This window comes from Bos mutus, chromosome 2, assembly GCF_027580195.1.
Source record: "Bos mutus isolate GX-2022 chromosome 2, NWIPB_WYAK_1.1, whole genome shotgun sequence".
In the NCBI taxonomy this organism is placed as follows: Eukaryota; Metazoa; Chordata; class Mammalia; order Artiodactyla; family Bovidae; genus Bos; species Bos mutus.
In genome coordinates, this window is record NC_091618.1 from 73,842,638 (window position 1) to 73,866,530 (window position 23,893).

A 23,893-nucleotide genomic window follows, 5' to 3' on the forward strand; every position below is an offset into this window, starting at 1 on the left:
TCCAAGGGACTCTCAAGAGTCTTCTCCAACACCACAGTTCAAAAGCATCAATTCTTCAGCGCTCAGCTTTCTTCACAGTCCAACTCTCACATCCATACATGACCGCAGGAAAAACCATAGCCTTGACTAGACGAACCTTTGTTGACAAAGTAATGTCTCTGCTTTTGAATATGCTATCTAGGTTAGACATAACTTTCCTTCCAAGGAGTAAGCGTCTTTTACTTTCATGGCTGCAGTCACCATCTGCAGTGATTTTGGAGCCCAGAAAAATAAAGTCTGACACTGTTTCCACTGTTTCCCCATCTATTTCCCAGGAAGTGATGGGACCAGATGCCATGATCTTCGTTTTCTGAATGTTGAGCTTTAAGCCAACTTTTCCACTCTCCTCTTTCACTTTCATCAAGAGGCTTTTTAGTTCCTCTTCACTTTCTGCCATAAGGGTGGTGTCATCTGCATATCTGAGGTTATTGATATTTCTCCCAGCAATCTTGATTTCAGCTTGTGTTTCTTCCAGTCCAGCGTTTCTCATGATGTACTCTGCATATAAGTTAAATAAGCAGGGTGACAATATACAGCCTTGATGTACTCCTTTTCCTATTTGGAACCAGTCTGTTGTTCCATGTCCAGTTCTAACTGTTGCTTCCTGACCTGCATACAGATTTCTCAAGAGGAAGGTCAGGTGGTCTGGTATTCCCATCTCTTTCAGAATTTCCCACAGTTTATTGTGATCCACACAGTCAAAGGCTTTGGCATAGTCAATAAAGCAGAAATACATGTTTTTCTGGAACTCTCTTGCTTTTTCGATGATCCAGAGGATGTTGGCAATTTGATCTCTGGTTCCTCTGCCTTTTCTAAAACCAGTTTGAACATTAGGAAGTTCACGGTTCACATATTGCTGAAGCCTGGCTTTGAGAATTTTGAGCATTACTTTACTAACATGTGAGATGAGTGCAATTGTGCGGTAGTTTGAGCATTCTTTGGCATTGTCTTTCTTTTGGATTGGAATGAAAACTGACCTTTTCCAGTCCTGTGGACACTGCTGAGTTTTCCAAATTTGCTGGCATATTGAGTGCAGCACTTTCACAGCATCATCTTTCAGGATTTGGAATAGCTCAACTGGAATTCCATCACCTCCACTAGCTTTGTTCGTAGTGATGCTTTCTAAGGCCCACTTGACTTCACATTCCAGGATGTCTGGCTCTAGGTCTGTGATCACACCATCATGATTATCTGGGTCATGAAGATCTTTTTTGTACAGTTCTTCTGTGTATTCTTGCCACCTCTTCTTAATATCTTCTGCTTCTGTTAGGTCCACACCATTTCTGTCCTTTATCGAGCTCATCTTTGCATGAAATGTTCCTTTGGTATCTCTGATTTTCTTGAAGAGATCCCTAGTCTTTCCCATTCTATTGTTTTCCTCTATTTCTTTGCATTGATCACTGAAGAAGGCTTTCTTATCTCTTCTTGCTATTCTTTGGAACTCTGCATTCAGATGTTTATATCTTTAAGCTTTTCTACTACACTTGATAAAGGCTTGAAAAAGAACATCAAAAAAAAAAAAAAAGAAGGGATGGAAAAATTGGAGACAAGTTCTGCCAGATCAAATCTGCTTTTGAATTCCTCTAGGGAATTTTTCTTTTCAGTTATTTTACTTTTAAGCTCTTCTTTTTAGAATTTTTAAAGTTTTCTCTTTATTAATATTTCCATTTTGTTCATTCATCATTTTCTAGACTTTCCCCACATCTTCCTTTAATTCTTTGAGAATATTTTTTTTTAATTAAGCACTATTTTTTTTTAAAAACCAAACCACTAGGAAAATATACCACAGTCTAGAAACAGCAGACAGACAGGCTATATTATCATTTCAAGCAATAAGTTGGTAAAAAGACAATAAGGTCCTTATCAAAATGATAAGACTGGGGTGAGAACAATGCATGTTATAAAGGCCCTGACACAAGTGGTATTTGGTAATGGAGGACTGTCCCTTTTTTTGCTCTAAAGGAGTCATATCTCACCCCTGAGTTGCTTACTTTTCCTCCCCTGACCTGTGTATTGCCAGAAGATTACCTCACTAGACCTCTGTTATTTTAAGGAGCAAAGTAAGCAATATTGGGTTTAGATTTTCTTTCAATTCTGGTTTATGAAAACCAGATTTTCCAAAGCCAATACTTCATATTGCTCTTACTTAAGCAGTTCTTTCACTGTTTCAATTCCTCTCTCACTGTTCATTCCTGATTCCTAGCATACAGCACAATCAAAGTGCCCTTTTCCTTCAAGGGTGAGTGTCACTGCAAGATTGTCTCGTCACCATGCTGACTCTGCTGCAGACAACCTCAGGGCCCATCATGGCTGCCAGCAAGAGGGAAGGTTTGCTTCCCCTATCAGTGTGGTATTGCTTCTCGTATTTTTGCAGGTGGAAAATATATAACGTGTGAGAATTTTAAGAAATGTGCATCCACATCTTGATGGCCAGAAATGAATATCCACAAGGACCCTTTCAAATTTTTTATCCAAACCACTTCTCCTAACTCTACATCTTAAATTAACTTTGTATCATTGTATATAAAACAAAACCAAGCAAAATGAAATTGCAGAAGCCCCATTTCCTTCTAAATTAGCAACCTTATGGATTTTGTTTTAATACACTTTGTGGAAAATGCTGTAGTGATCCTTCTGTTAAACAGGAGATTGACAACAAATAGAAACACCTCTCCTCACATTTCACCAGATCATAAGCAAGTTAGATGAACCTGCCAGCCTCTTGGTGTCTGTGTATTCAGAGAATCTGGTACCTTGGAGACTATGACTTGGTACAAGGGAGACTTCCTATTGCCAGATATGCACCTGCAGCGTGAAGAAGAAGTACATTTTTTTAAAATTCTCTTCCTTTTTCTATAATCAAAAGCATGTTAGCAATTTGATCTCTGCCTTTTCTAACTCCAGTTGGCATTGGGAAAGACTAGAGATCTCTTCAAGAAAATTACAGATACCAATGGAACATTTCATGCAAAGATGCGCACAATAAAGGACAGAAACAGACCTAACAGAAGCAGAAGGACCTAACAGAAGCAGAAGAAATTAAGAAGAGGTAGCAAGAATACACAGAAGAACTGTACAGAAAAGGTCTTAATGACCCAGATAACCACGATGGTATGGTCACTCACCTAGAGCCAGATATCCTGGAGTGTGAAGTCAAGTGGGCCTTAGGAAGCATTACTACAAACAAAGCTAGTGGAGTGATGGAATTCCAGTTGAGCTATTTCAGATCCTAAAAGATGATGCTGCTAAAGTGCTGCACTCAATATGTCAGCAAATTGGAAAACTCAGAAGTGGCCACAATTGGAAAAGTTCATTTTTCATTCTAATCACAAAGAAGGGCAATGCCAAACAATGTTCAAACTACCACACAATTGCACTCATCTCACATGCTCGCAAGGTAATGCTCAAAATCCTTCAAGTTAGGCTTCAACAGCATCTGAACTGAGAACTTCCAGATGTTCAAGGTGGATTTAGAAAAGGTGGAGGAACCAGAGATCAAATTCCCAGCATCCACTGGATCATAGAAAAAGCAAGAGAATTCCAGAAAAATATCTACTTCTGCTTCACTGACTAAGTTAAAGCCTTTGACTGTGTAGACTCCAACAAAGTGTGGAAAATTCTTCAAGAGGTGGGAATACCAGAGCACCTAACCTGCCTCCTGAGAAACCTGTATGCAGGTCAAGAAGCAACAGTTAGTACTAGACATGGAACAACAAACTGGTTCCAAATTGGGAAAGGAGTACATTAAGGCTGTATATTGTCACCCTGCTATTTTAACTTACATGCAGAGTACATCATGCCAAATGCTGGGCTGGATGATTCACAAGCTGGAATCAAGACTGCCAGGAGAAATATCAATAACCTCAGATATGCAGATAACACTATCCTAAAGACAGCAACAAAAGAGTCCGAAATGCAGTACTTGGATACAATCTCAAAAATGACAGAATGATCTCTGTTCGTTTCCAGGGCAAACCATTCAATATCACAGTAATCCAAGTCTATGCCCCAACCAGTAACACTGAAGAAGCTGAAGTTGAACGGTTCTATGAAGACCTACCAGACCTTTTAGAACTAACACCCAAAAAAGATGTGCTTTTCATTATAGGGGACTGGAATGCAAAAGTAGGAAGTCAAGAGATATCTGGAGTAACAGGCAAATTTGACCTTGGAATACGGAATGAAGCAGGGCAAAGACTAATAGAGTTTTGCCAAGAAAATGCACTGGTCATAGCAAACACCCTCTTCCAACAACACAAGAGAAGACTTTACACATGGACATCACCGAAATCAGACTGATTATATTCTTTGCAGCCAAAGATGGAGAAGCTCTATACAGTCAGCAAAAACAAGACCAGGAGCTGACTGTGGCTCAGATCATGAACTCCTTATTGCCAAATTCAGACTTAAATAAAAGAAAGTAGGGAAAACCACTAGACCATTCAGGTATGACCTAAATCAAATCCCTTATGATTATACAGTGGAAGTGAGAAATAGATTTAAGGGCCTAGATCTAATAGATAGAGTGCCTGATGAACTATGGACTGAGGTTCATGACATTGTACAGGAGACAGGGATCAAGACCATCCCCATGGAAAAGAAATGCAAAAAAGCAAAATGGCTGTCTGGGGAGGCCTTACAAATAGCTGTGAAAAGAAGAGAAGTGAAAAGCAAAGGAGAAAAGGAAAGATATACACATCTGAATGCAGACTTCCAAAGAATAGCAAGAAGAGATAAGAAAGCCTTCTTCAGTGATCAATGCAAAGAAATAGAGGAAAACAACAAAAGGGGAAAGACTAGAGATCTCTTCAAGAAAATTAGAGATACCAAGGGAACATTTCATGCAAAGATGAGCTCGATAAAGGACAGAAATGATGTGGACCTAACAGAAGCATAAGATATCAAGAAGAGGTGGCAAGAATACACAGAAGAACTGTGCAAAAAAGATCTTCACGACCCAGATAAGCACGATGGTGTGATCACTGACCTAGAGCCAGACATCCTGGAATGTGAAGTCAAGTGGGCCTTAGAAAGCATCACTACGAACAAAGCTAGTGGAGGTAAAGGAATTCCAGTTGAGCTATTTCAAATCCTGAAAGATGATGCTGTGAAAGTGCTGCACTCAATATGCCAGCAAATTTGGAAAACTCAGCAGTGGCCACAGGACTGGAAAAGGTCAGTTTTCATTCCAATCCCAAAGAAAGGCAATGCCAAAGAATGCTCAAACTACTGCACAATCGCACTCATCTCACATGTTAGTAAAGTAATGCTCAAAATTCTCGAAGCCAGGCTTCAGCAATATGTGAACCATGAACTTCCTGATGTTCAAGCTGGTTTTAGAAAAGGCAGAGGAACCACAGATCAAATTGCCAACATCTGTTGGATCATAGAAAAAGCAAGAGAGTTCCAGAAAAACATGTATTTCTGCTTTATTGACTATGCCAAAGCCTTTGACTGTGTGGATCACAATAAACTGTGGGAAATTCTGAAAGAGATGGGAATACCAGACCACCTGACCTTCCTCTTGAGAAATCTGTATGCAGGTCAGGAAGCAACAGTTAGAACTGGACATGGAACAACAGACTGGTCCCAAATAGGAAAAGGAGTACATCAAGGTTGTATATTGTCACCCTGCTTACTTAACTTATATGCAGAGTACATCATGAGAAACGCTGGACTGGAAGAAACACAAGCTGAAATCAAGATTGCTGGGAGAAATATCAATAACCTCAGATATGCAGATGACACCACCCTTATGGCAGAAAGTGAAGAGGAACTAAAAAGCCTCTTGATGAAAGTGAAAGTGGAGAGTGAAAAAGTTGGCTTAAAGCTCAACATTCAGAAAACAAAGACCATGGCATCTGGTCCCATCACTTCCTGGGAAATAGATGGGGAAACAGTGGAAACAGTGTCAGACTTTATTTTATGGGGCTCCAAAATTATTGCCAATGGTGACTGCAGCCATGAAATTAAAAGACGCTTACTCCTTGGAAGGAAAGTTATGTGTAACCTAGATAGCATATTCAAAAGCAGACATTACTTTGCCAACAAAGGTCCATCTAGTCAAGGCTATGGTTTTTCCTGTGGTCATGTATGGATGTGAGAGTTGGACTGTGAAGAAGGCTGAGCGCCAAAGAATTGATGCTTTTGAACTGTGGTGTTGGAGAAGACTCTTGAGAGTCCCTTGGACTGCAAGGAGATCCAACCAGTCCATTCTGAAGGAGATCAGCCCTGGGATTTCTTTGGAAGGAATGATGCTAAAGCTGAAACTCCAGTACTTTGGCCACCTCATGTGAAGAGTTGACTCACTGGAAAAGACTCTGATGCTGGGAGGGATTGGGGGCAGGAGGAGAAGGGAATGACAGAGGTTGAGATGGCTGGATGGCATCACTGACTCGATGGACGTGAGTCTGAGTGAACTCCGGGAGTTGGTGATGGACAGGGAGGCCTGGCATGCTGCGATTCATGGGGTCGCAAAGAGTCGGACACGACTGAGTGACTGAACTGAACTGATCTGAAAAGCAGAAAGCAAAGAGGAACTAAAAAGCCTCTTGATGAAGGTGAAAGAGCAGAGTGAAAAAGCTGGCTTAAAACTCAACATTCAGAAAACGAAGATCATGGCATCCATCCCCATCACTTCATGGCAAATAGATGGGGGAAAAGTGGAAACAGTGGCAGACTGAATTTTCTTGGTCTTTAAAATCACTGCAGACAGTGACTGCAGCAATGAAAAGACGCTTGCTCTTTGGAAGAAAAGCTATGACAAACCTAGATAGTGTATTAAAAGTCAGAGACATTACTTTACCAACAAAGGTCCATAGAGTCACAGCTATGATTTTTTCAGTAGTCAAGTATGAATATGAGAGTTGGATCATAATGAAGGCTGAGCATTGAAGAACTGATGCTTTCAAACTGTGGTGCTGGAGAAGAGCTGCTTGGACTACAAAGAGATAAAACAAGTCAATCCTAAAGGAAATCAACCCTGAATGTTCATTGGAAGGACGGATGTGGAAGCTCCAATAATTTGGCCACATAATGCAAAGAGCCAATTCATTGGAAAAGACGCTGGTGCTGGGAAAGATCGAAGGCTGGAGGAGAATGGGTGACAGAGGACGAGATGATTGGATGGCATCACCAACTCTGTGAACATGAGTTTGAGCAAACTCCAGGAGACAGTGAAGGACAGGGAAGCCTGGTATCCTGCAGTCGCTGGGGTAGCAAAGAGTGGGACATGACTTCTTGACTGAACAACAACAAAGGCTATAAAAGGGAGTGACAGAGACACAAAGGGAGAAAACAAAATAAGAGAGATAAAAGGAGATAAAAGTGGGCAGCTGGGCTGCCATTACAGTCCTAGCTGGAGGCAGAAAGTATGGTATACTAAAATTTCCAGTGAGAATTATTCAATTATTGCATTGAATCTATATAACGATTTGAGGAAAATGGTTATTTAAAAAATATTGAGTGTTCTAGTCCATGAACACAGTGTTTCACTTCATTTATTTAAATCTTTCAGTTTTTTCCTTAATGTCTTATAGTTTATATTTATCTAATTTATAAGAAAATGTTTAGAAATGGGAATAATTTAATGTAAATAAACCAGAGGGAAAAAGTGAAGTAGGAAAGCTCTATTATAGGAAGATAGACTAAATAATGGGAACTATTCAGAGTGAAAAGACTAAGAGAGATTATAAGTAGAATTGATAAAGAGCAACAGTCTAGGTAAATAGAACATAAACTTGTTCCTCAAATCCTGAAATATTAGGATGCTCTGAAACTTAGGAAAAGTGTCACCATGAAAAGAACAAAATGCACATTACAATGTAATCAAGCTGCAGAAAAGAGGAACCATCAAATTGTGTTATTTTTTTCACCCTAAGGTGATGGCATAAAGGTATGGAAAATGCTGTTAGAAAACATGAAAAATTTATCTCTTCACTGCAGTCACACAATTGGCTTTGGAAATGTTTAACATTTAGTGAACTGACTTTAAGATGAAGGATTTTGCAAAGTCCAGTGTTCTGAAACAAAATAGGTGGCTCAGAACACCTTATATGTTTACCAGTATAACTGGACACTCGAGTGCTCTAAACTTGAAATTGAAGGAAAAAATATAAAAGGCTGCTGTATCAGTTAAGGGAGTATAGGGTTTCAGATGCAGCCAAGCCATGTGCATGGGACAGATGGCTTCTCAAGAGTGCACTCATTTCCTGTTAGTAAAGTTCCTTGAGCTCTGTAAAACAGGAGATTCTGAAGCGCTCGGAATCAATTCGGTGAAAAGGAGCTCAAATGTGTGGAAGAAATTCACATAAATGGAAGTAATGTTTTATGTTTCTTAAGCAGAGCCAATCTCCACATGTATGTGAAGTATCAAAGTAACCGTAATCAGGACAAAAAGCAGCTGAATAAGCTGAGGCAAACTACTCACCCAAAGTACTTCTGCAATTACAGAGATAAACAAATACATGAATCCAAGAACTATTTTGCTGGCTATTTAGATAAATTTAGGAGCAAGTAAAAAAAACTACCTGGATAAATGAAAATATGTTATTTCAAGAAATAACTCAAGGTTATAACGTAATTTAACAGCAGCATGCAAACCTGAGTTTAGAATCATGAATACCCTGAGTGTAAGCTTCTTAATGGCAAGGACCATGTCTTATCTATCTTTGTATTCCTAGCACCTAGCATGGTGGCTACCATATAATAAGTAGCTTATGAATTAATGAACAAATGGATGAACTGACTAATGAATACACCACACAGTTATTGAGGAGAGCAATTCTTTAGCAAGCAAAAGCTAAAGCAACAACCAGAGTTTGGAAAGAGATGTGGTTAAACATAACAAACTAATCATATTTATCACTTGTTTCTATTATTATATCATGAAAGGAAAGGAATTTAAAAGCTATTACATAACAAGAAGAACAAAGACAATGAGAGAAAAGAGAGAAAGGGGGAAAGAAATAGAAGTTGAGTATTTCATCCAATTTTTGGAAAATGGAAAGTAAATAGAGGAGATGTCTTGGTTAAAACATGGTGCACTGAACAAACAAGCATTCACCCTCAATCAAAATGAGTACAAAGAAATAAAAATACATGAGCCTACCAGGAAAAATGGAATGAAAATCATACAACAGCAAACAATGTTAACATATTTTTACAAGCAGGAAAAAAAAATGTGAAGACGCTAACAAACAGAGAAAGCTGAATATCAGGGACCTAAAGAGTGGTGTGCACAAAATTTTAGAGTGTGTCAGCAATGAAAAAGATCAGGTACTTTAGAAGGTGGGAATAAGTGTGACATGATAGCTAAAAATAGGAACATTGGCTCAATCTCTGGTCCAGGAGGATCGTACATGCTGAGAGCATCTAAACCCAAGTGCTACAGCTACTGAGACTGCACTCTACAGTCCATGAGGCACAAGTATTGAAAGACCGAGCACCCACAGCCCGTACTGTGCAATAAGACACCGCAATGAGAAGCCCGCACACAGCTGGAAAGCAGACCCTGCTCACTGCAACCAGTGAAAGCCTGAAGGCAACAAAGCCTCACTGCAGCCATAAATAGATAAAAATTTTATAAAGCCTTCATTGAACACTACTAGAGAATGCTAGCAAAACAACTTATTATTTTGAAAACTCACAAAGAGGAGAAACTAATCATTTTACCCTCCCTTTTACATTTTTTAATCTATTTAAAAAATTTTTATGTATTTATTTTTGGCTGTGTTAGGTCTTCGTTGCTTTATAGCTTTTCTCAATTTGCAGCAAATGAGGGCTACCCTCTAGTTGCGGTCCTCAGGCTTCTCACTGCAGTGGCTTCTCTTGTTGCGGAGCATAGACTCTAGGGTGCAGGCTTCAGTTGTTGCGGTATCCGGGTTCTAGAGCACAGACTCAATAGTTGTGGGGCATGGGCTTAGATGCTCTGTGACACGTGGGATCTTCCTGGATCAGGAATTGAACCCATGTCTCCTGCACTGGCTGACAGATTCTTTACCACTGAGCAGCCAGGGAAGCCCTATTCTCCGTTTTAAACAAACAGAACCACTGAATGTCTAAATAGTGGATGAGGTGTGGATCCTTTACAGAGGTATGTTAGCTAACAAATGAAGGAAGAGTATCCAAATATTACCATTTGCAATGTCTAGTGATTTAATACGGAGAAGGCAATGGCACCCCACTCCAGTACTTTTGCCTAGAAAATCCCATGGACGGAAGAGCCTGGAAGGCTGCAGTCCATGGGGTTGCGAAGAGTCGGACATAACTGAGCAACTTCACTTTCACTTTTCACTTTTATGCATTGGAGAAGGAAATGGCAACCCACTCCAGTGTTCTTGCCTGGAGAATCCCAGGAACGGGGAAGCCTGGTGGGCTGCCGTCTATGGGGTCGCACAGAGTCGGACACGACTGAAGCGACTTAGCAGCAACGGCAGCAGTGATTTAATAAACAGTGTACTGAATATTAACAGCTACTAAGATTACAAAAAGGAAGGCCTTAGATATCATAGGCCTTCTAATGGAAAAATACAACATCCTTAGAAAAGCAGAACTGCTAAAAAAATTAAAGTCTCTGCATCAAATACAGAGGACAGAGGAACATCTTAAACACCACCGTGGAGATGCAAACAGCAAAACCCAGATTACAGCAACAATATAGTTTTTTCAATAAATTAAAAGTAATCAAACTCAGAAATTGAGGAGAAATCTGAACACTAACAGAGACTTAGGACATCAAGAGTGGGATCTATGATTTGTAACATGTGAGCCTTATTTGAGTACTGACTCAAACAATGGGGGAAAAGCTTATGAAACTGTAAAATTCTGACATTCACAAAATAACTGAGTACTGAAATACTGATGAGGGTTTTAATGTTATTAAGGGATTATTATTAATTTTAATCTTTTTATGCATGATAATACTATAATACTTTTTTTCTTAAAAAGAGTCCTTACTCTCTAGATATATTTATTAAAATATTTTATGGATAAAATCTGATATCTAGGCTTTGCTTCAAAATAACATGGGGTGGTAGAGGTAAGAGGGTCAGGAAGATCCCCTGGAGAAGGGAATGGCTACCCACTGCAATATTCTTGCCTGGAGAATTCCACGGACAGAGGAACCTGGCGGGCCACAGTCCATGGGGTTACAAAGTTGGAAATGACTGAGTGACTAACACACTTTCACAGAGGTAAGTGAGAGTATAGCTTAACCAAGGCTGGCCATAAGCTGACAAAGGCTGATGCTCTTTGGGTACGTGAAAAGTACACGGGGGACTCTTTATTTTGTTCTCTCTACTTTTGTGTATACTGAATTTTTTCCATAATAAAACATTAAAAAGACCAGAAAATAAACTAAAAAAGAAAAGTCTTCGAATACAGAAATGCAAAAGAAAACTCAAAAGACAGCTTTGCACCATGCCTAAAGAAAAACCAATCCAGATTGGAGCAGAACAGAAGGCTATGGGAAGGAGGTCTCCAGGAAATAAAAAGGAAAAAAGGAAAAGATTATTTTATGTGCTTGTATGACCTTTTGGAAGTTGACAGATCTGTTAGAGTCTTTGAGTAAAAAAAAAAACCAAACCACTGATGGCAATATAAAAACCAAAAGATAGAATAAAAGAGAATAATTAAAGATAAAAAGTTGACCAAGAAAGGAACACTCAACTATTGGATTTACTAGAGAACATTAATTTAGTCTATTTATTCTATTTAGTCAACCATATAAACACGGATACTGAATTACCAAAAAATTCAAATATAGGAAAGAGAACAGAAGAAAAGTGGTGACAAAAAGTGTTTCAACTTCTCTTTCACCTTTTAGTTTTGTGATTTGGACAAGTTCCTTAACCTTTCTAATTTCAGTTTACTCCTCTGTAAAATGGACATATTATCATCAACCTTGTAGAATTGTTGAAAGAATTAAAGATAATATATCTAAAATACATGGCATTGTATCTTTTTTAAAAAATTATTTTGTTTATTTATTTTTAGCTGCATTGGATCTTCGTTGCTGTGCACAGACCTTCCCCAGTTGTGGGGGCAGGAGCTTCCCTTTGTTGCAGTGCATACGCTTCTCACTGCAGTGGCTTCTCTTGTGTGCAGGCTCTAGGCATGCGAGCTCAGTAGCTGTGGCATTTGGGCTGTAAGGCATGCAGGCTTTAGGGTAAGCAGGCTTCAGTACTTGTGCACACAAGCTCAGTAGTTGCGGCCATGGGCCCCAGAGCACTCAAGCTTCAGTAGTTGCAGAACCAGGCTCTGTAGTTGTGGCTTCTGGGCTCTAGCACACAGGTTCAGTAGCTGTGGTGCACTGGCTTAGCTGCTTTGCAGCCTGTGAAATTTTCCTGGACGAGAGACTGAAGCCATGTCTCCCATCTTGGCAAGCAGATTATTATCCACTGTGCCACCAGAGAACTCTGGCAGAGTATCTTATATATAAAATGTAATACCATGTAGCCAATAAAAATGATGTATTTTAGTTATTGATAAAGGATGACAATGTAAAATTGTACTCAATGAAAAAGCATATTACAGAAAAGTATGCATAATACGACCTTATCTACATAAAATTGCCTATCTATCCACCTGTCTCCCTACCCCCATGAATCTAATAGAAAGGCTACGTAGAGGGAAAGTTTAAAAATATTAATACATTAGGTACTGATTATCTCTGGACAGTGAGAGTTCAGTTGATTTGTTCTTATTTAAAAACACTTTTCTCTTTGTATTGTTAAAATAATTACAAACCATTTTCCCCAAAGTAATCAACTATCTTTATCTTTAAAGAATCTGCGTGCAATGCAGGAGACCCAGGTTCAATCCCTGGGTTAGGAAGATCCCCTGGAGAAGGGAATGGCTACCCACTCCAGTATTCTTGCCTGGAGAACCCCACGGACAGAGGAGCCTGGTGGCCTACGGTCCATGAGGTTGCAAAGAGTCAGCACAATTGAATGACTAACTCTTTCTTTCATCTTTACAGCAGTAAAAATAAAGAAAATAAAACAACTGATAAAGACAATGGGATAAGTGTTACACTAAGTGAAGTAGCAGATGATAGCATCAAATGTAGGCTATGTTAAAATTTTTTTATATATAAATTTATTAAATTGGAGGTTAATTACTTTACAATATGGTACTGGTTTTGCCATACATCAACATGAATCTGCCACAGGTATACACGTGTTCGCCATCCCAAACCCCCCTTCCAACTTCCCTCCCCATACCATCTCTCTGGGTCGTCCCAGTGCATCCAGCCCCAAGCATCCAGTATCATGCATCAAACCTGGACTGACAACTCGTTTCATATATGACATTATACATGTTTCAATGCTATTCTCCCAAATCATCCCACCCTCGCCCTCTCCCACAGAGTCCAAAAGACTGTTCTATACATCTGTGTCTCTTTTGCTGTCTTGCATACAGGGTTATCATTACCATCTTTCTAAATTCCATATATATGCGTTAGTATACTGTATTGGTGTTTTTCTTTCTGGCTTACTTCACTCTGTATAATAGGCTCCAGTTTCATCCACCTCATTAATTTAAAACTATATAAAATTATTAGATATACAGATAGGGGTAGAATTACAGGAAAAAAGAAAACAATTTACCTGTTAGTATAGTTGGGATTATGCTATTTTTCCATTCCATTTTTATTGTATAGTGTTATATATTTTATTGTCATATACACATGTATTGTTGTTGCATAGTCTCTAGGGTTAAAAGTGTTAGTTGCTCAGTAGTTTCTGACTCTTTGTGATCCCATGGACTGTAGCCTGACAGGATTATCTCTGTCCATGGAATTCTTCATGCAAGGATACTGTAGTGGGTTGCCATTCCTTTCTCCAGGGGAGCTTCCCGACCCAAGGATTGAACCCAGGTCTCCTGCACTGCAGGCAGATTCTTTACCGTCTGAGCCACCAGGGAAGCCCTGTTCAGTTGCTAAGTTGTGTTCAACTTTTTGTGACCTCATGGATTGCAGCAGGCCAGGCTTCCCTGTCTTTCACTATCTCCTGAAGTGTGCTCAAACTCATATTCATTGAGTCAGAGCTGCGATCCAACCGTCTCATATTCTGTTGCTCCCTTCTCCTACTGCCCTCAATCCTTCCCAGCATAAGGGTCTTTTCCATGAGTTGGAACTTGCATCAGGTGGTCAAAGTATTGGAGCTTCAGAATCCATCCTTCCAATGAATATTCAGGGTTGATTTCTTTTAGGATTGACTATTTGATCTCCTTCCTGTCCAAAGAACTCTCAGCACCACAATTCGAAAGCATCAATTCTTTGGCACTCAGCCTTCTTTATGGCCCAATTCTTACATCCACACATGACTACTGGGAAAACCATTTGTTGGTGTTATTCAGTAGCTTAGTTGTGTCTGACTTTTTGGAAACCCATGAAGGGCAGCATGCCAGGCTGCCCTGCCCTTCAGTATCTCCTGGAGTTTGCCCAAACTCATGTTCATTGAGTTGGTGATGCCATCCAACCATCTCATACTCTGTTGCCCTCCTCTCCTCCTGCCCTCAATCTTTCCCAGCATCAGGGTCTTTTCCAATGAGTTGGCTCTTTGCATTAGTCGGCCAAAGTATTGAAGGTTCAGCTTTACCATCAATCCATCCTTCCAATGAATATTCAGGACTGATTTCCTTTAGTATGGACTGGTTGGATCTCCTTGCAGTCCAAGGGACTCTCAAGAGTCTTCTCCAACATCACAGTTCAAAAGCGTCAATTCTTTGACATCAGCCTTCTTTATGGTCCAGCTCTTGCATCTGTACATTGTTACTGGAAAAAACCATAACTTTGACTATGAGGACCATCTTCGGCAGTGATGTCTCTGCTCTTTAATACACTGTCTAGCTCTGTCATAACTTTCCTTTGAAGGATCAAACTTCTTTTAATTTTGTAGCAGCAGTCACTATCCACAGCGATTTTGGAGTCCAAGAAAATAAAATCTTCCACTGTGTCCACTTTTTCCCCATCTATTTGTCACGTAGTTATGGAATCACATACCATGATCTTAGTTTTCTGAATGTTGAATTTTAAGCCAGCTTTTTCACACTCCTCTTTCACCCTCATCAAGAGGCTCATTAGTTCCTCTTGGCTTTCTGCCATTAGAGTGGTATCGTCTGCATCTCTGAGGTTGTTGATATTTCTCCTGGCAATCTTGATTCCAGCTTGTGATTCACCCAGCCTGGCATTTTGCATGATATAGTCTGAATAGAAGTTAAATAAGTAGGGTGACAATATACAGCCTTGACATACTCCTTTCCCAATCTGGAACTAGTTCATTGTTCCATGTCCAGTTTTAACTGTTGTTTCTTGACCTGCATACAGGTTTCTCAGGAGACAGGTAAGGTAGTCAGGTATTCCCATTTCTTTAAAAATTTTCCACAGCTTGTTGTGATCCACACAATGAAAGGCTTTAGCGTAGTCAATGAAGCAGAAGTAAATATACATATGCCTATTTTACAAGTTCTTGTATTAAGCCAACACCTACCTCCCCATTAAGTTTCATTCCTTGATAATAGTTTACTCTCTGAGGCCACAAAGCAAAAGTCTAATTCCTTTAAAACATGACAGATCTTTAAATATTTAAAGATTTGTTCCCTCTAGGTCTTTCTTTTTCAAATTTCTATAAGCTTCGTAAGTTCAAGCACTATGTCTTACTCATCTTTGTATTGCCAGCAGCTCTGAAATAATGCCTTAAATATACCAGGCAATCAATATTAGGCACTTGTAGAGATGAATATGAAATCCCCTCAGTATTCTGGTAACATTTTTCCAGATATGTTTTCATTTGTTAACATGCTTCTTAAAATATGACTTTTAGTTTTCTTTTATTTCCTTGTATTCCTTGTCTCTGGTGACCTTCTAAAATCCACTCCAATCATTCCACTCCTGTGGCTATAACCAATCCTGAAAAATAGCCCTACCTGGGAAATTCAGACCTTCCACTCTCCAGTACTCCCGTCCTTCTAGCCCACTTGTTCACTCACACCCAATGTAGCCTATCTCACCAGTACCTCTCAGTCAACTTTAACCATGTCCACAATATACTTCCTCACCTTGCTTTCATTTCTGAGTCTATACATTACTTTTGTTTTTAACAATATAGCATAATTTCCTTTGGCCGACAGTCCATGCATTGCAAGCTAGTATAAAAAATACCTTGGATGGCTCCAAGACTTTTCCAAGTCTCTACCCACAATGCTGGGAAGCCATACCTTACGGAAGACTGGTTCCATTACAAATCTTGAATTGCTGAGCTCAAATGGTTCCCCAGTGCCACACTGATTCTACCATGCTAATCTCATTATCTCATTCCCCCATTCACCAAAATCTCACACCACGTCAACATTCATCAAATTTTTAATCCCCAATTTTACCATTTCTCTGAACATGTAACTGTCACTCCACTTTCCTAGAAAAAATAAAAGTATACAAACTTCCTCAACTTCTTGCCAACCAGAAACCATGGATATTCTCAATAACAAAGCCACTAAAAAAAAAAAAAAAAAAAAAAGGTATCTACATATACAAAGAAAGGACAAATGAGTACAAAACAATGTGTATGTCTGTAACAACCAGTGAAAAATAAAAATTTGTTTGAAAAAGCATACAATTTCTGTGGAAAGACTAAAAACCTGTACACAGTTGCCTAAAGTGAAGGAAACTGCAGTGAAAGGGAGATTTTTTCCAAGTATACACGCTTCTGTAGGTTTAGAATTCTGAATCATACGAAAACACTGTCTTAAAAAATAACAAAAAAAACTTGTGAACATAATCATGCATGTCCTTTCATGCTTTAAAGTCCCTAATGCAGTGCCTGGGGTGCGGGGTAGGGATGGGAAATTACTCCTTAATGAGCACAGAGTTTCAGTGCCCATTAAAGTTGTACAGATGGATGGTGGTGATAGCTGCACAGCAACATTAGTAAGTGTGAATGTACTTATTATCACTGAACTGTAAACTTTAAAAGGGTGAAAGTGAGAGATTTCCTCAAGCATATTTTACTGTAATTTAAAAAAAAACCCACAATAACTAAAAAACAACACAAAACACCCTCCAATGCCTTCTTACTGCTATTATGATGAATAACAAGACTGTATAATGATGACCCCTTGCCTAATTCCATCTTGTCTTGAGATCCTCTCAAGAGGATCAATTAGCTCAAGAATATTCAGCTGAACTGAACTGCTTTTAGTTCCTCAAAAGCATAGCCGTCTCTCTTGCTCTGGGCCTTACCATAGAAAATTCCTCTTCCTGGAATGTAGATGAGTATCACTTACTCACAGGATGCCTCTTCAGTCCTTTCTGACTTGCTTAGTTCATTTCCTTTACTTCCCTTTTATGATGCTCAATACAACTAAAATTATCTGGTTAGTGTTTGACTAGAAAATTCAATGAAGGCTGGGATAACTTGGGTTTCATTCTCTAATGCAGGGTTCCCCAACCTCCAGGATCTAATGCCTGATAATCTGAGATGGAGCTGATATAATAATAATAGAAATAAAGTGCACAATAAATGTAATGCATTTGAATCATCCTGAAACCATTCTGCTCTTCCTCCTTCCCCCAGGTCTGTGGGAAAACTCTCTTCCATGAAACCGATTCCTGATGCCAAAAATGTTGGGGACTGCTGCTCTAATGCACACTTGATACCTAGCATATAGCATCACAATAACAGGTACCCTATAAATATTTTTTGAATGAATGGATTAATTCAAAATTTAACCATACTCCAGCTGTGGTCTAATCAATGAGCAGAGTAGAACCATCCTATATACTGGATGTTATTCTGATTAGTGTGCCCTAACATTACTTTATTTTTATCAGTTATGATAGACACTTGACTTTCATTTAGCCTAGGGTTATTCAAAACCAGAAGTCTTTGTAAACTGAACTACTGATAATAGGTGAGGATTTCTCAAACGCTTTCATACAAAGCAGACATTCTAAGCACAAGTGCAGAATTTATCCTATTAGTTTTTAGCTACTTATTTTTCAAACTTATCTCTGCCATCCCGTATATTAAGTATTTTTCTCAGATTTGAGCTATTCGCAAGTGGAACAGACCTGATCTCTATGTAGCCACGGCTGAGAATATTGAGTTCAACGCTGCTGAGGACAAAGTACAGTGCATTTCCTCATAAGACATTTACTGATGTTGACATGACCTACTAATTAACACTTTTGTAGAAACGACCATGCTGCTGCTAAGCTGCTAAGGCGCTTCAGTCGTGTCCGACTCTGTGCGACCCCATAGACAACAGCCCACCCGCTCCCCATCCCTGGGATTTTCCAGGCAAGAACACTGGACTGGGTTGCCATTTCCTTCTCCAATGCATGAAAGTGAAAAGTGAAAGTGAAGTCGCTCAGTCGTGTCCAACTCTTAGCAACCCCATGGACTACAGCCCACCAGGCTCCTCCATTCATGGGATTTTCCAGGCAAGAGTACATGAGCGGGTGTAGAATGACCATGCTGCTGCTGCTGCTAAGTCGCTTCAGTCATGTCTGACTCTGTGCGACCCCACAGAGGGCAGCCCACGAGGCTCCCCCGTCCCCGGGATTCTCCAGGCAAGAACACTGGAGTGGGTTGCCATTTCCTTCTCCAATGTGAAGGAATGACCATACACATACCTTTAATATGTACTAATCACTCAGCATTTTTCCTGTCATAAAAATTTAGACAACTGATATATGGCAAAACCAATACAATATTGTAAAGTAAAAAAATTTAAAAAAATTTAGACAACTATTTCTTCTGAGAAGTGGAATGGGCACAAAATACGAGCTAGAAAGAAAGTTCATAAAATTTGATAAATTACTATAAAGATATTCTTAACCTTCAACCATGACATCAGGGAGGTGACTGCTGCTAACAGGATGCATGGTTGGACTATCTTGTGCCTTTTTTTCTTTATAAAAGAACATTTATTAAAGTTACCCTTGCCTAAGTCTTTCTTCGGAGAAGGCAACGGCACCCCACTCCAGTACTCTTGCCTGGAAAATCCCATGGATGGAGGAGCCTGGAAGGCTGCAGTCCATGGGGTGGCTAGGAATCGGACACGACTGAGCGACACTTCACTTTCACTTTCCACTTTCATACACTGGAGAAGGAAATGGCAACCCACTCCAGCGTTCTTGCCTGGAGAATCCCAGGGACGGAGGAGCCTGGTGGGCTGCCGTCTATGGGGTCGCACAGAGTCGGACATGACTGACGTGACTTAGCAGCAGCAGCAGCAAGTCTTTCTTACTGCCAGGAAAAGTGAAAAATAATGTAAGAGGAAGTCACACAGACGGCAAGCCATTTAACCTCACCAGGTATCTATAAGATGACAGAGGGGGACCACTTGATCATAAAGTCTTTCTAGCTCTAATGCGCTCCTGGTTGAAAATTGAATGTGCTGTCTTCTTCAAATCATATTTGAATTTATAGCTTCCTCTAAATATAACCCAGTGGTGTGAATGATGTAAGGAATCTTGAAAATGAGATGCTCTGATTCAGTAATACTTTCTCTGTACCTTTCAAAGCAAGCCAGCTAAGTAGTTACCTATACCTAGACTCTTGTCTCAAAATCACTTCACATAAGTATTATAACTGTTTGCCATCCTTTATGTATTTAATATGCTTTACAAAGGCAAAGTTCTGTTTTACCTCAAGCTTCATTTAACTTTATTTTTAATATAGTCATGACATTTCAAATATAAAATAAGGGTTTAGAACTGAATAACTCACCATAATTTGGTTTCTGCAGAATTATAGTGTGAAAATGACAACTTCATAGATTCAGAACATTACAGGAAAAAAAAAATTAACATTCTACAAACTAACTTAAAATTCCAGGAAATGCCTTGATCTGAAACAGAGTCTATGGAAACAGTGCTTCCAAGGTAAAGAAGTAAAGGAATAACTTGAAACTTATGAAATGGAATCTGAAAGAAAATGCCTTAAGAGGCATGATAACAGTCTTGAAATGACTTTCTCTAGTAAACATGAAGGGCTTCCCAGGTGGCACAGTGGTAAAGTATCTGCCTGCCAATTCAGGAGACACAAGAGATTTCGGTTCGATCCCTGTGTTGGGAAGATCTCCTAGAGAAGGAAATAGCAACTGACTCCAGTACTCTTGCCTAGAAAATTCCAGGGACAGAGGAGCCTGGCAGGGTAGAGTCCATGGATTGAAAGAGTCACAACACCACTGAGTGACTGAGCATACACACACAGTAAACAGGAAATAGAACACAATCTCCCCAGTCAAGCATTGCATACAGATAAACTTTTCTTTCAAATAGTGTCTACATTCAAAAGCAAGAAAAGGACAGGCTTCCACTTCAAACACTTATATTTTCACGTGGTAAGTCCTAATCAGAAAAGAAATGTATTCTGACCACTTAGGTTTTCCTAGTCCCCAAAAGGCAAATGTATTAATGTGTTAATGTGTTTGTTTTATGTAGGCAAATTTTTGGCATTTATAATCTGCAAGAACCATGATTAAGGACTCCCTAACAATATCCAGTATTGCATCTATTTGGTATTATATTTTAAAACTGTTTATTATCTGTATACAACTTTGTTTTTCTTTTTTTTTTTTTAATTTTATTTTATTTTTAAACTTTACAATATTGTATTGGTTCTGCCATACACTGAAATGAATCCGCCACAGGCATACATGTGTTCCCCATCCTGAACCCTCCTCCCTCCTCCCTCCCCATACCCTCCCTCTGGGTCTTCCCAGTGCACCAGTCCCAAGCATCCAGTATCGAGCATCAAACCTGGACTGGCGACTCGTTTCATATATGATATTATACATATTTCAATGCCATTCTCCCAAATCATCCCACCCTCTCCCTCTCCCACAGAGTCCAAAAGACTGTTCTATACATCAGTGTCTCTTTTGCTGTCTCGTATACAGGGTTATTGTTACCATCTTTCTAAATTCCATATATATGCATTAGTACACTGTATTGGTGTTTTTCTTTCTGGCTTACTTCACTCTGTATAATAGGCTCCAGTTTCATCCACCTCATTAGAACTGATTCAAATGTATTCTTTTTAATGGCTGAGTAATACTCCACTGTGTATATGTACCACAGCTTTCTTATCCATTCATCTGCTGATGGGCATCTAGGTTGCTTCCATGTCCTGGCTATTACAAACAGTGCTGCGATGAACATTGGGGTACACGTGTCTCTTTCCTTTCTGGTTTCCTCAGTGTGTATGCCCAGCAGTGGGATTGCTGGATCATAAGGCAGTTCTATTTCCAGCTTTTGTGCTAGGATACCTTAATGAAATCTCTCTGGTTTTGAACATTTTTCAGCTCATTATCTCAGGTCTTCTAAATAATGGTATCAGCAGCAAATAATGATAATTTTGCCTTTTTCTTTCTGAATTTTACCTCCTGCTTTTCTTTTGAGTAGTTAAACGAATATCCCCAGAATAAAGGTAAAGTGCAAAGACAATTAACCCCTCGCCTTGGTATTAGTGTTTCATGTGATGGTTGCTTTAGACTTAAAACACACACACACACATACACATAAAATATGTATTTACATTTATATAAATGACATACATGAAATGAATAACTTATATTCAAAACTTTAATCGAAGATAAATGCTGAACTTCATCAAATTATACCTCAACATAAATGGAGGAAATGAAATGAAGCTTTTCCTTTTCATTAGTAACATGGCTAATTATATTAACAAATTTCCTAATATTAAACAATGACTGCATTCCTGATATAAATTCCATTTCCATATGGTTAATGTATTAGGCTTTTTAATGAGTTTATGGTTTATATTAATACTGAATATTTCTCCATGTATAGTCTTAATCCGAGCTTTCACTGTCAAGGGCCCAGTTTCTATCCTTGATCAGGATTAGGGAACTAATCCTGCTACTGTGTGGCACTAGAATGGAATGGAATGGATCAGAACATCTCAACTGCATGGGGTTATCTCAGGGAACTGTAGAAAGGAAAAAATAAAATACACATACACACACATATATACTGAGAAAAAAGGTGGGATTCATATCAAATATCAGGAGCTGACTTCCACTATATATAAAGATTTCCAGTATATTATTAAGGTAAAAGAGCCAATAAACTTAGTGGAATGAAGGGCAAAGAATACAGACAACTGACAGGAAAAAAGTATAAATGACTCTACAAGTATGAAAAAATGTTAAGCTGCATTTAATAACATAAGAAGACTGATGTGCATTAAAACTGCTATCAGATCACATTGGCATGAGAAATAATTTCTCTCTGAATATGTTAGTAAGGTGTGAGGAAAGAGATAATCATGCTGCTGGTAGGAATATAAATTGGTATAAATTTTGAGAAGCACAATTTGCAAATGCTTAAAAAATATAAAAATGCAAATGCCCTTTGTATGAGCAATTCCATTTATAATAAATTTATGTTACAGACTTATTCCCATGTACTGAATATATAACACGGAACACTAAAATACCTAGTAATTATTGAGTGCTCACTATGTGCCAGTCACTATTCAAGACTTCGTCACATAATAACTCAAAGGAGGGAATAATTATTCTCTTTTTTGAGCTGAAGAAATTGAGGGATAGAGAGGTAAAGTTACTTTCTTAAATGAAATACCTGGTAGGTATTGAATGTGAAAATAAAACACAGGTAGTCTAATTCTAATTTGCATGCTCTTTGCCACTATAATACATAGTAGATTGCATAAATAAATTACAGTGCATCCAAGCACTGAAATACACAGCAACATTTTAAAAGAATAGCAAAGCTTTTCTAGTAGCTGATATTCAAAGATCTCTAATATACAGTAGGTAAAGACAGCAAAGTGCAGAACAATGTGTACAGCATAATATTATACATGTAGAAATAAAATGAAAGAATATTATACATACATAACCATATGTGTTTTTCATGCATAGAGTACCTATAGAAAAATACATAAGAAATTGCCAACACTGGTTACCTGGGAAGGGAAATGGTTAACTGGAAGACATAAGCAAAATGGCCACTTACTTATCATTTCTGAACAATGTGCACATCCATCTGGTCGATACAAATAAATAATTTTAAAAATGAAAGGTAAAAAAGAAAGAAAGAAAAACTTCCATTATCTACTCCTTTTTTTCATTCTATATATGGGTCATTCACCCAAGATTTTACTTCAAATTGTTCCATAGCTACCATGACTTTATAAAACCCTGGAAAAAAAAATTTAAGAGAGCTTAATGTTCACGGTAAATAGGATTAAAACTTACAGAAAAGAGTTTTTCGTACCTGACATGTGCATTACAGTATCTTTTGGCATACTCAGTCCATGTTCCAAATTTTTGTGGAAAGAGAGCTTCAATCTGCATGAAAAGCTGTAACAATATAGGTATTCTCAATATGCTGTAATATTTTCAAGTTAATTGCTGTTATTGTAAGTCCAGTTAATGAAATAGTAAAAACAAAAATGCACCTCTTTTTCCTCAAGGCTCTTCCTTCCCCTCTACCTACCCATCCTGCCATCCTATTTTTCAGGACTAACTCCTATCTCTTTCTTCAATATATATTTATATGTTTTGTATGCCTATATATGCATCTTTATATATTCTCTTTTATTTACATGATCATATAACATACACAATTAGAATTTTTCCACCAAGCCTATTTTAGACATCATGAAAGTACATATACATCCATCAATCACCTATCCATCCATCCATCTCCCATCTGCATTTCTAATAGATGGGTTTATACAGTACATTTTTAGAAATTATGGCATGTTTTTAAAATTTTGATAGATGTTACCATGCTGCATTATAAAAGGATGATACCAATTTATACTCCCATCAATAGAATCATAAAATC

At 38.6% G+C, this 23,893-nt stretch overlaps 1 protein-coding gene across 5 annotated transcripts in view; it reads right to left on the reverse strand.

Moving 5' to 3' along the window:
- Nucleotides 1-23,893, reverse strand: part of ZRANB3 (zinc finger RANBP2-type containing 3) — a 301,075-nt gene that overhangs the window by 110,112 nt on the left and 167,070 nt on the right. For all 5 annotated transcript variants that reach the window (XM_070389710.1, XM_070389696.1, XM_070389716.1 and 2 more), the window contains one exon: nucleotides 23,318-23,403. In XM_070389710.1, coding sequence (XP_070245811.1) covers nucleotides 23,318-23,403 — 86 coding nt within the window. The remainder of the gene's footprint in view (nucleotides 1-23,317; nucleotides 23,404-23,893) is intronic.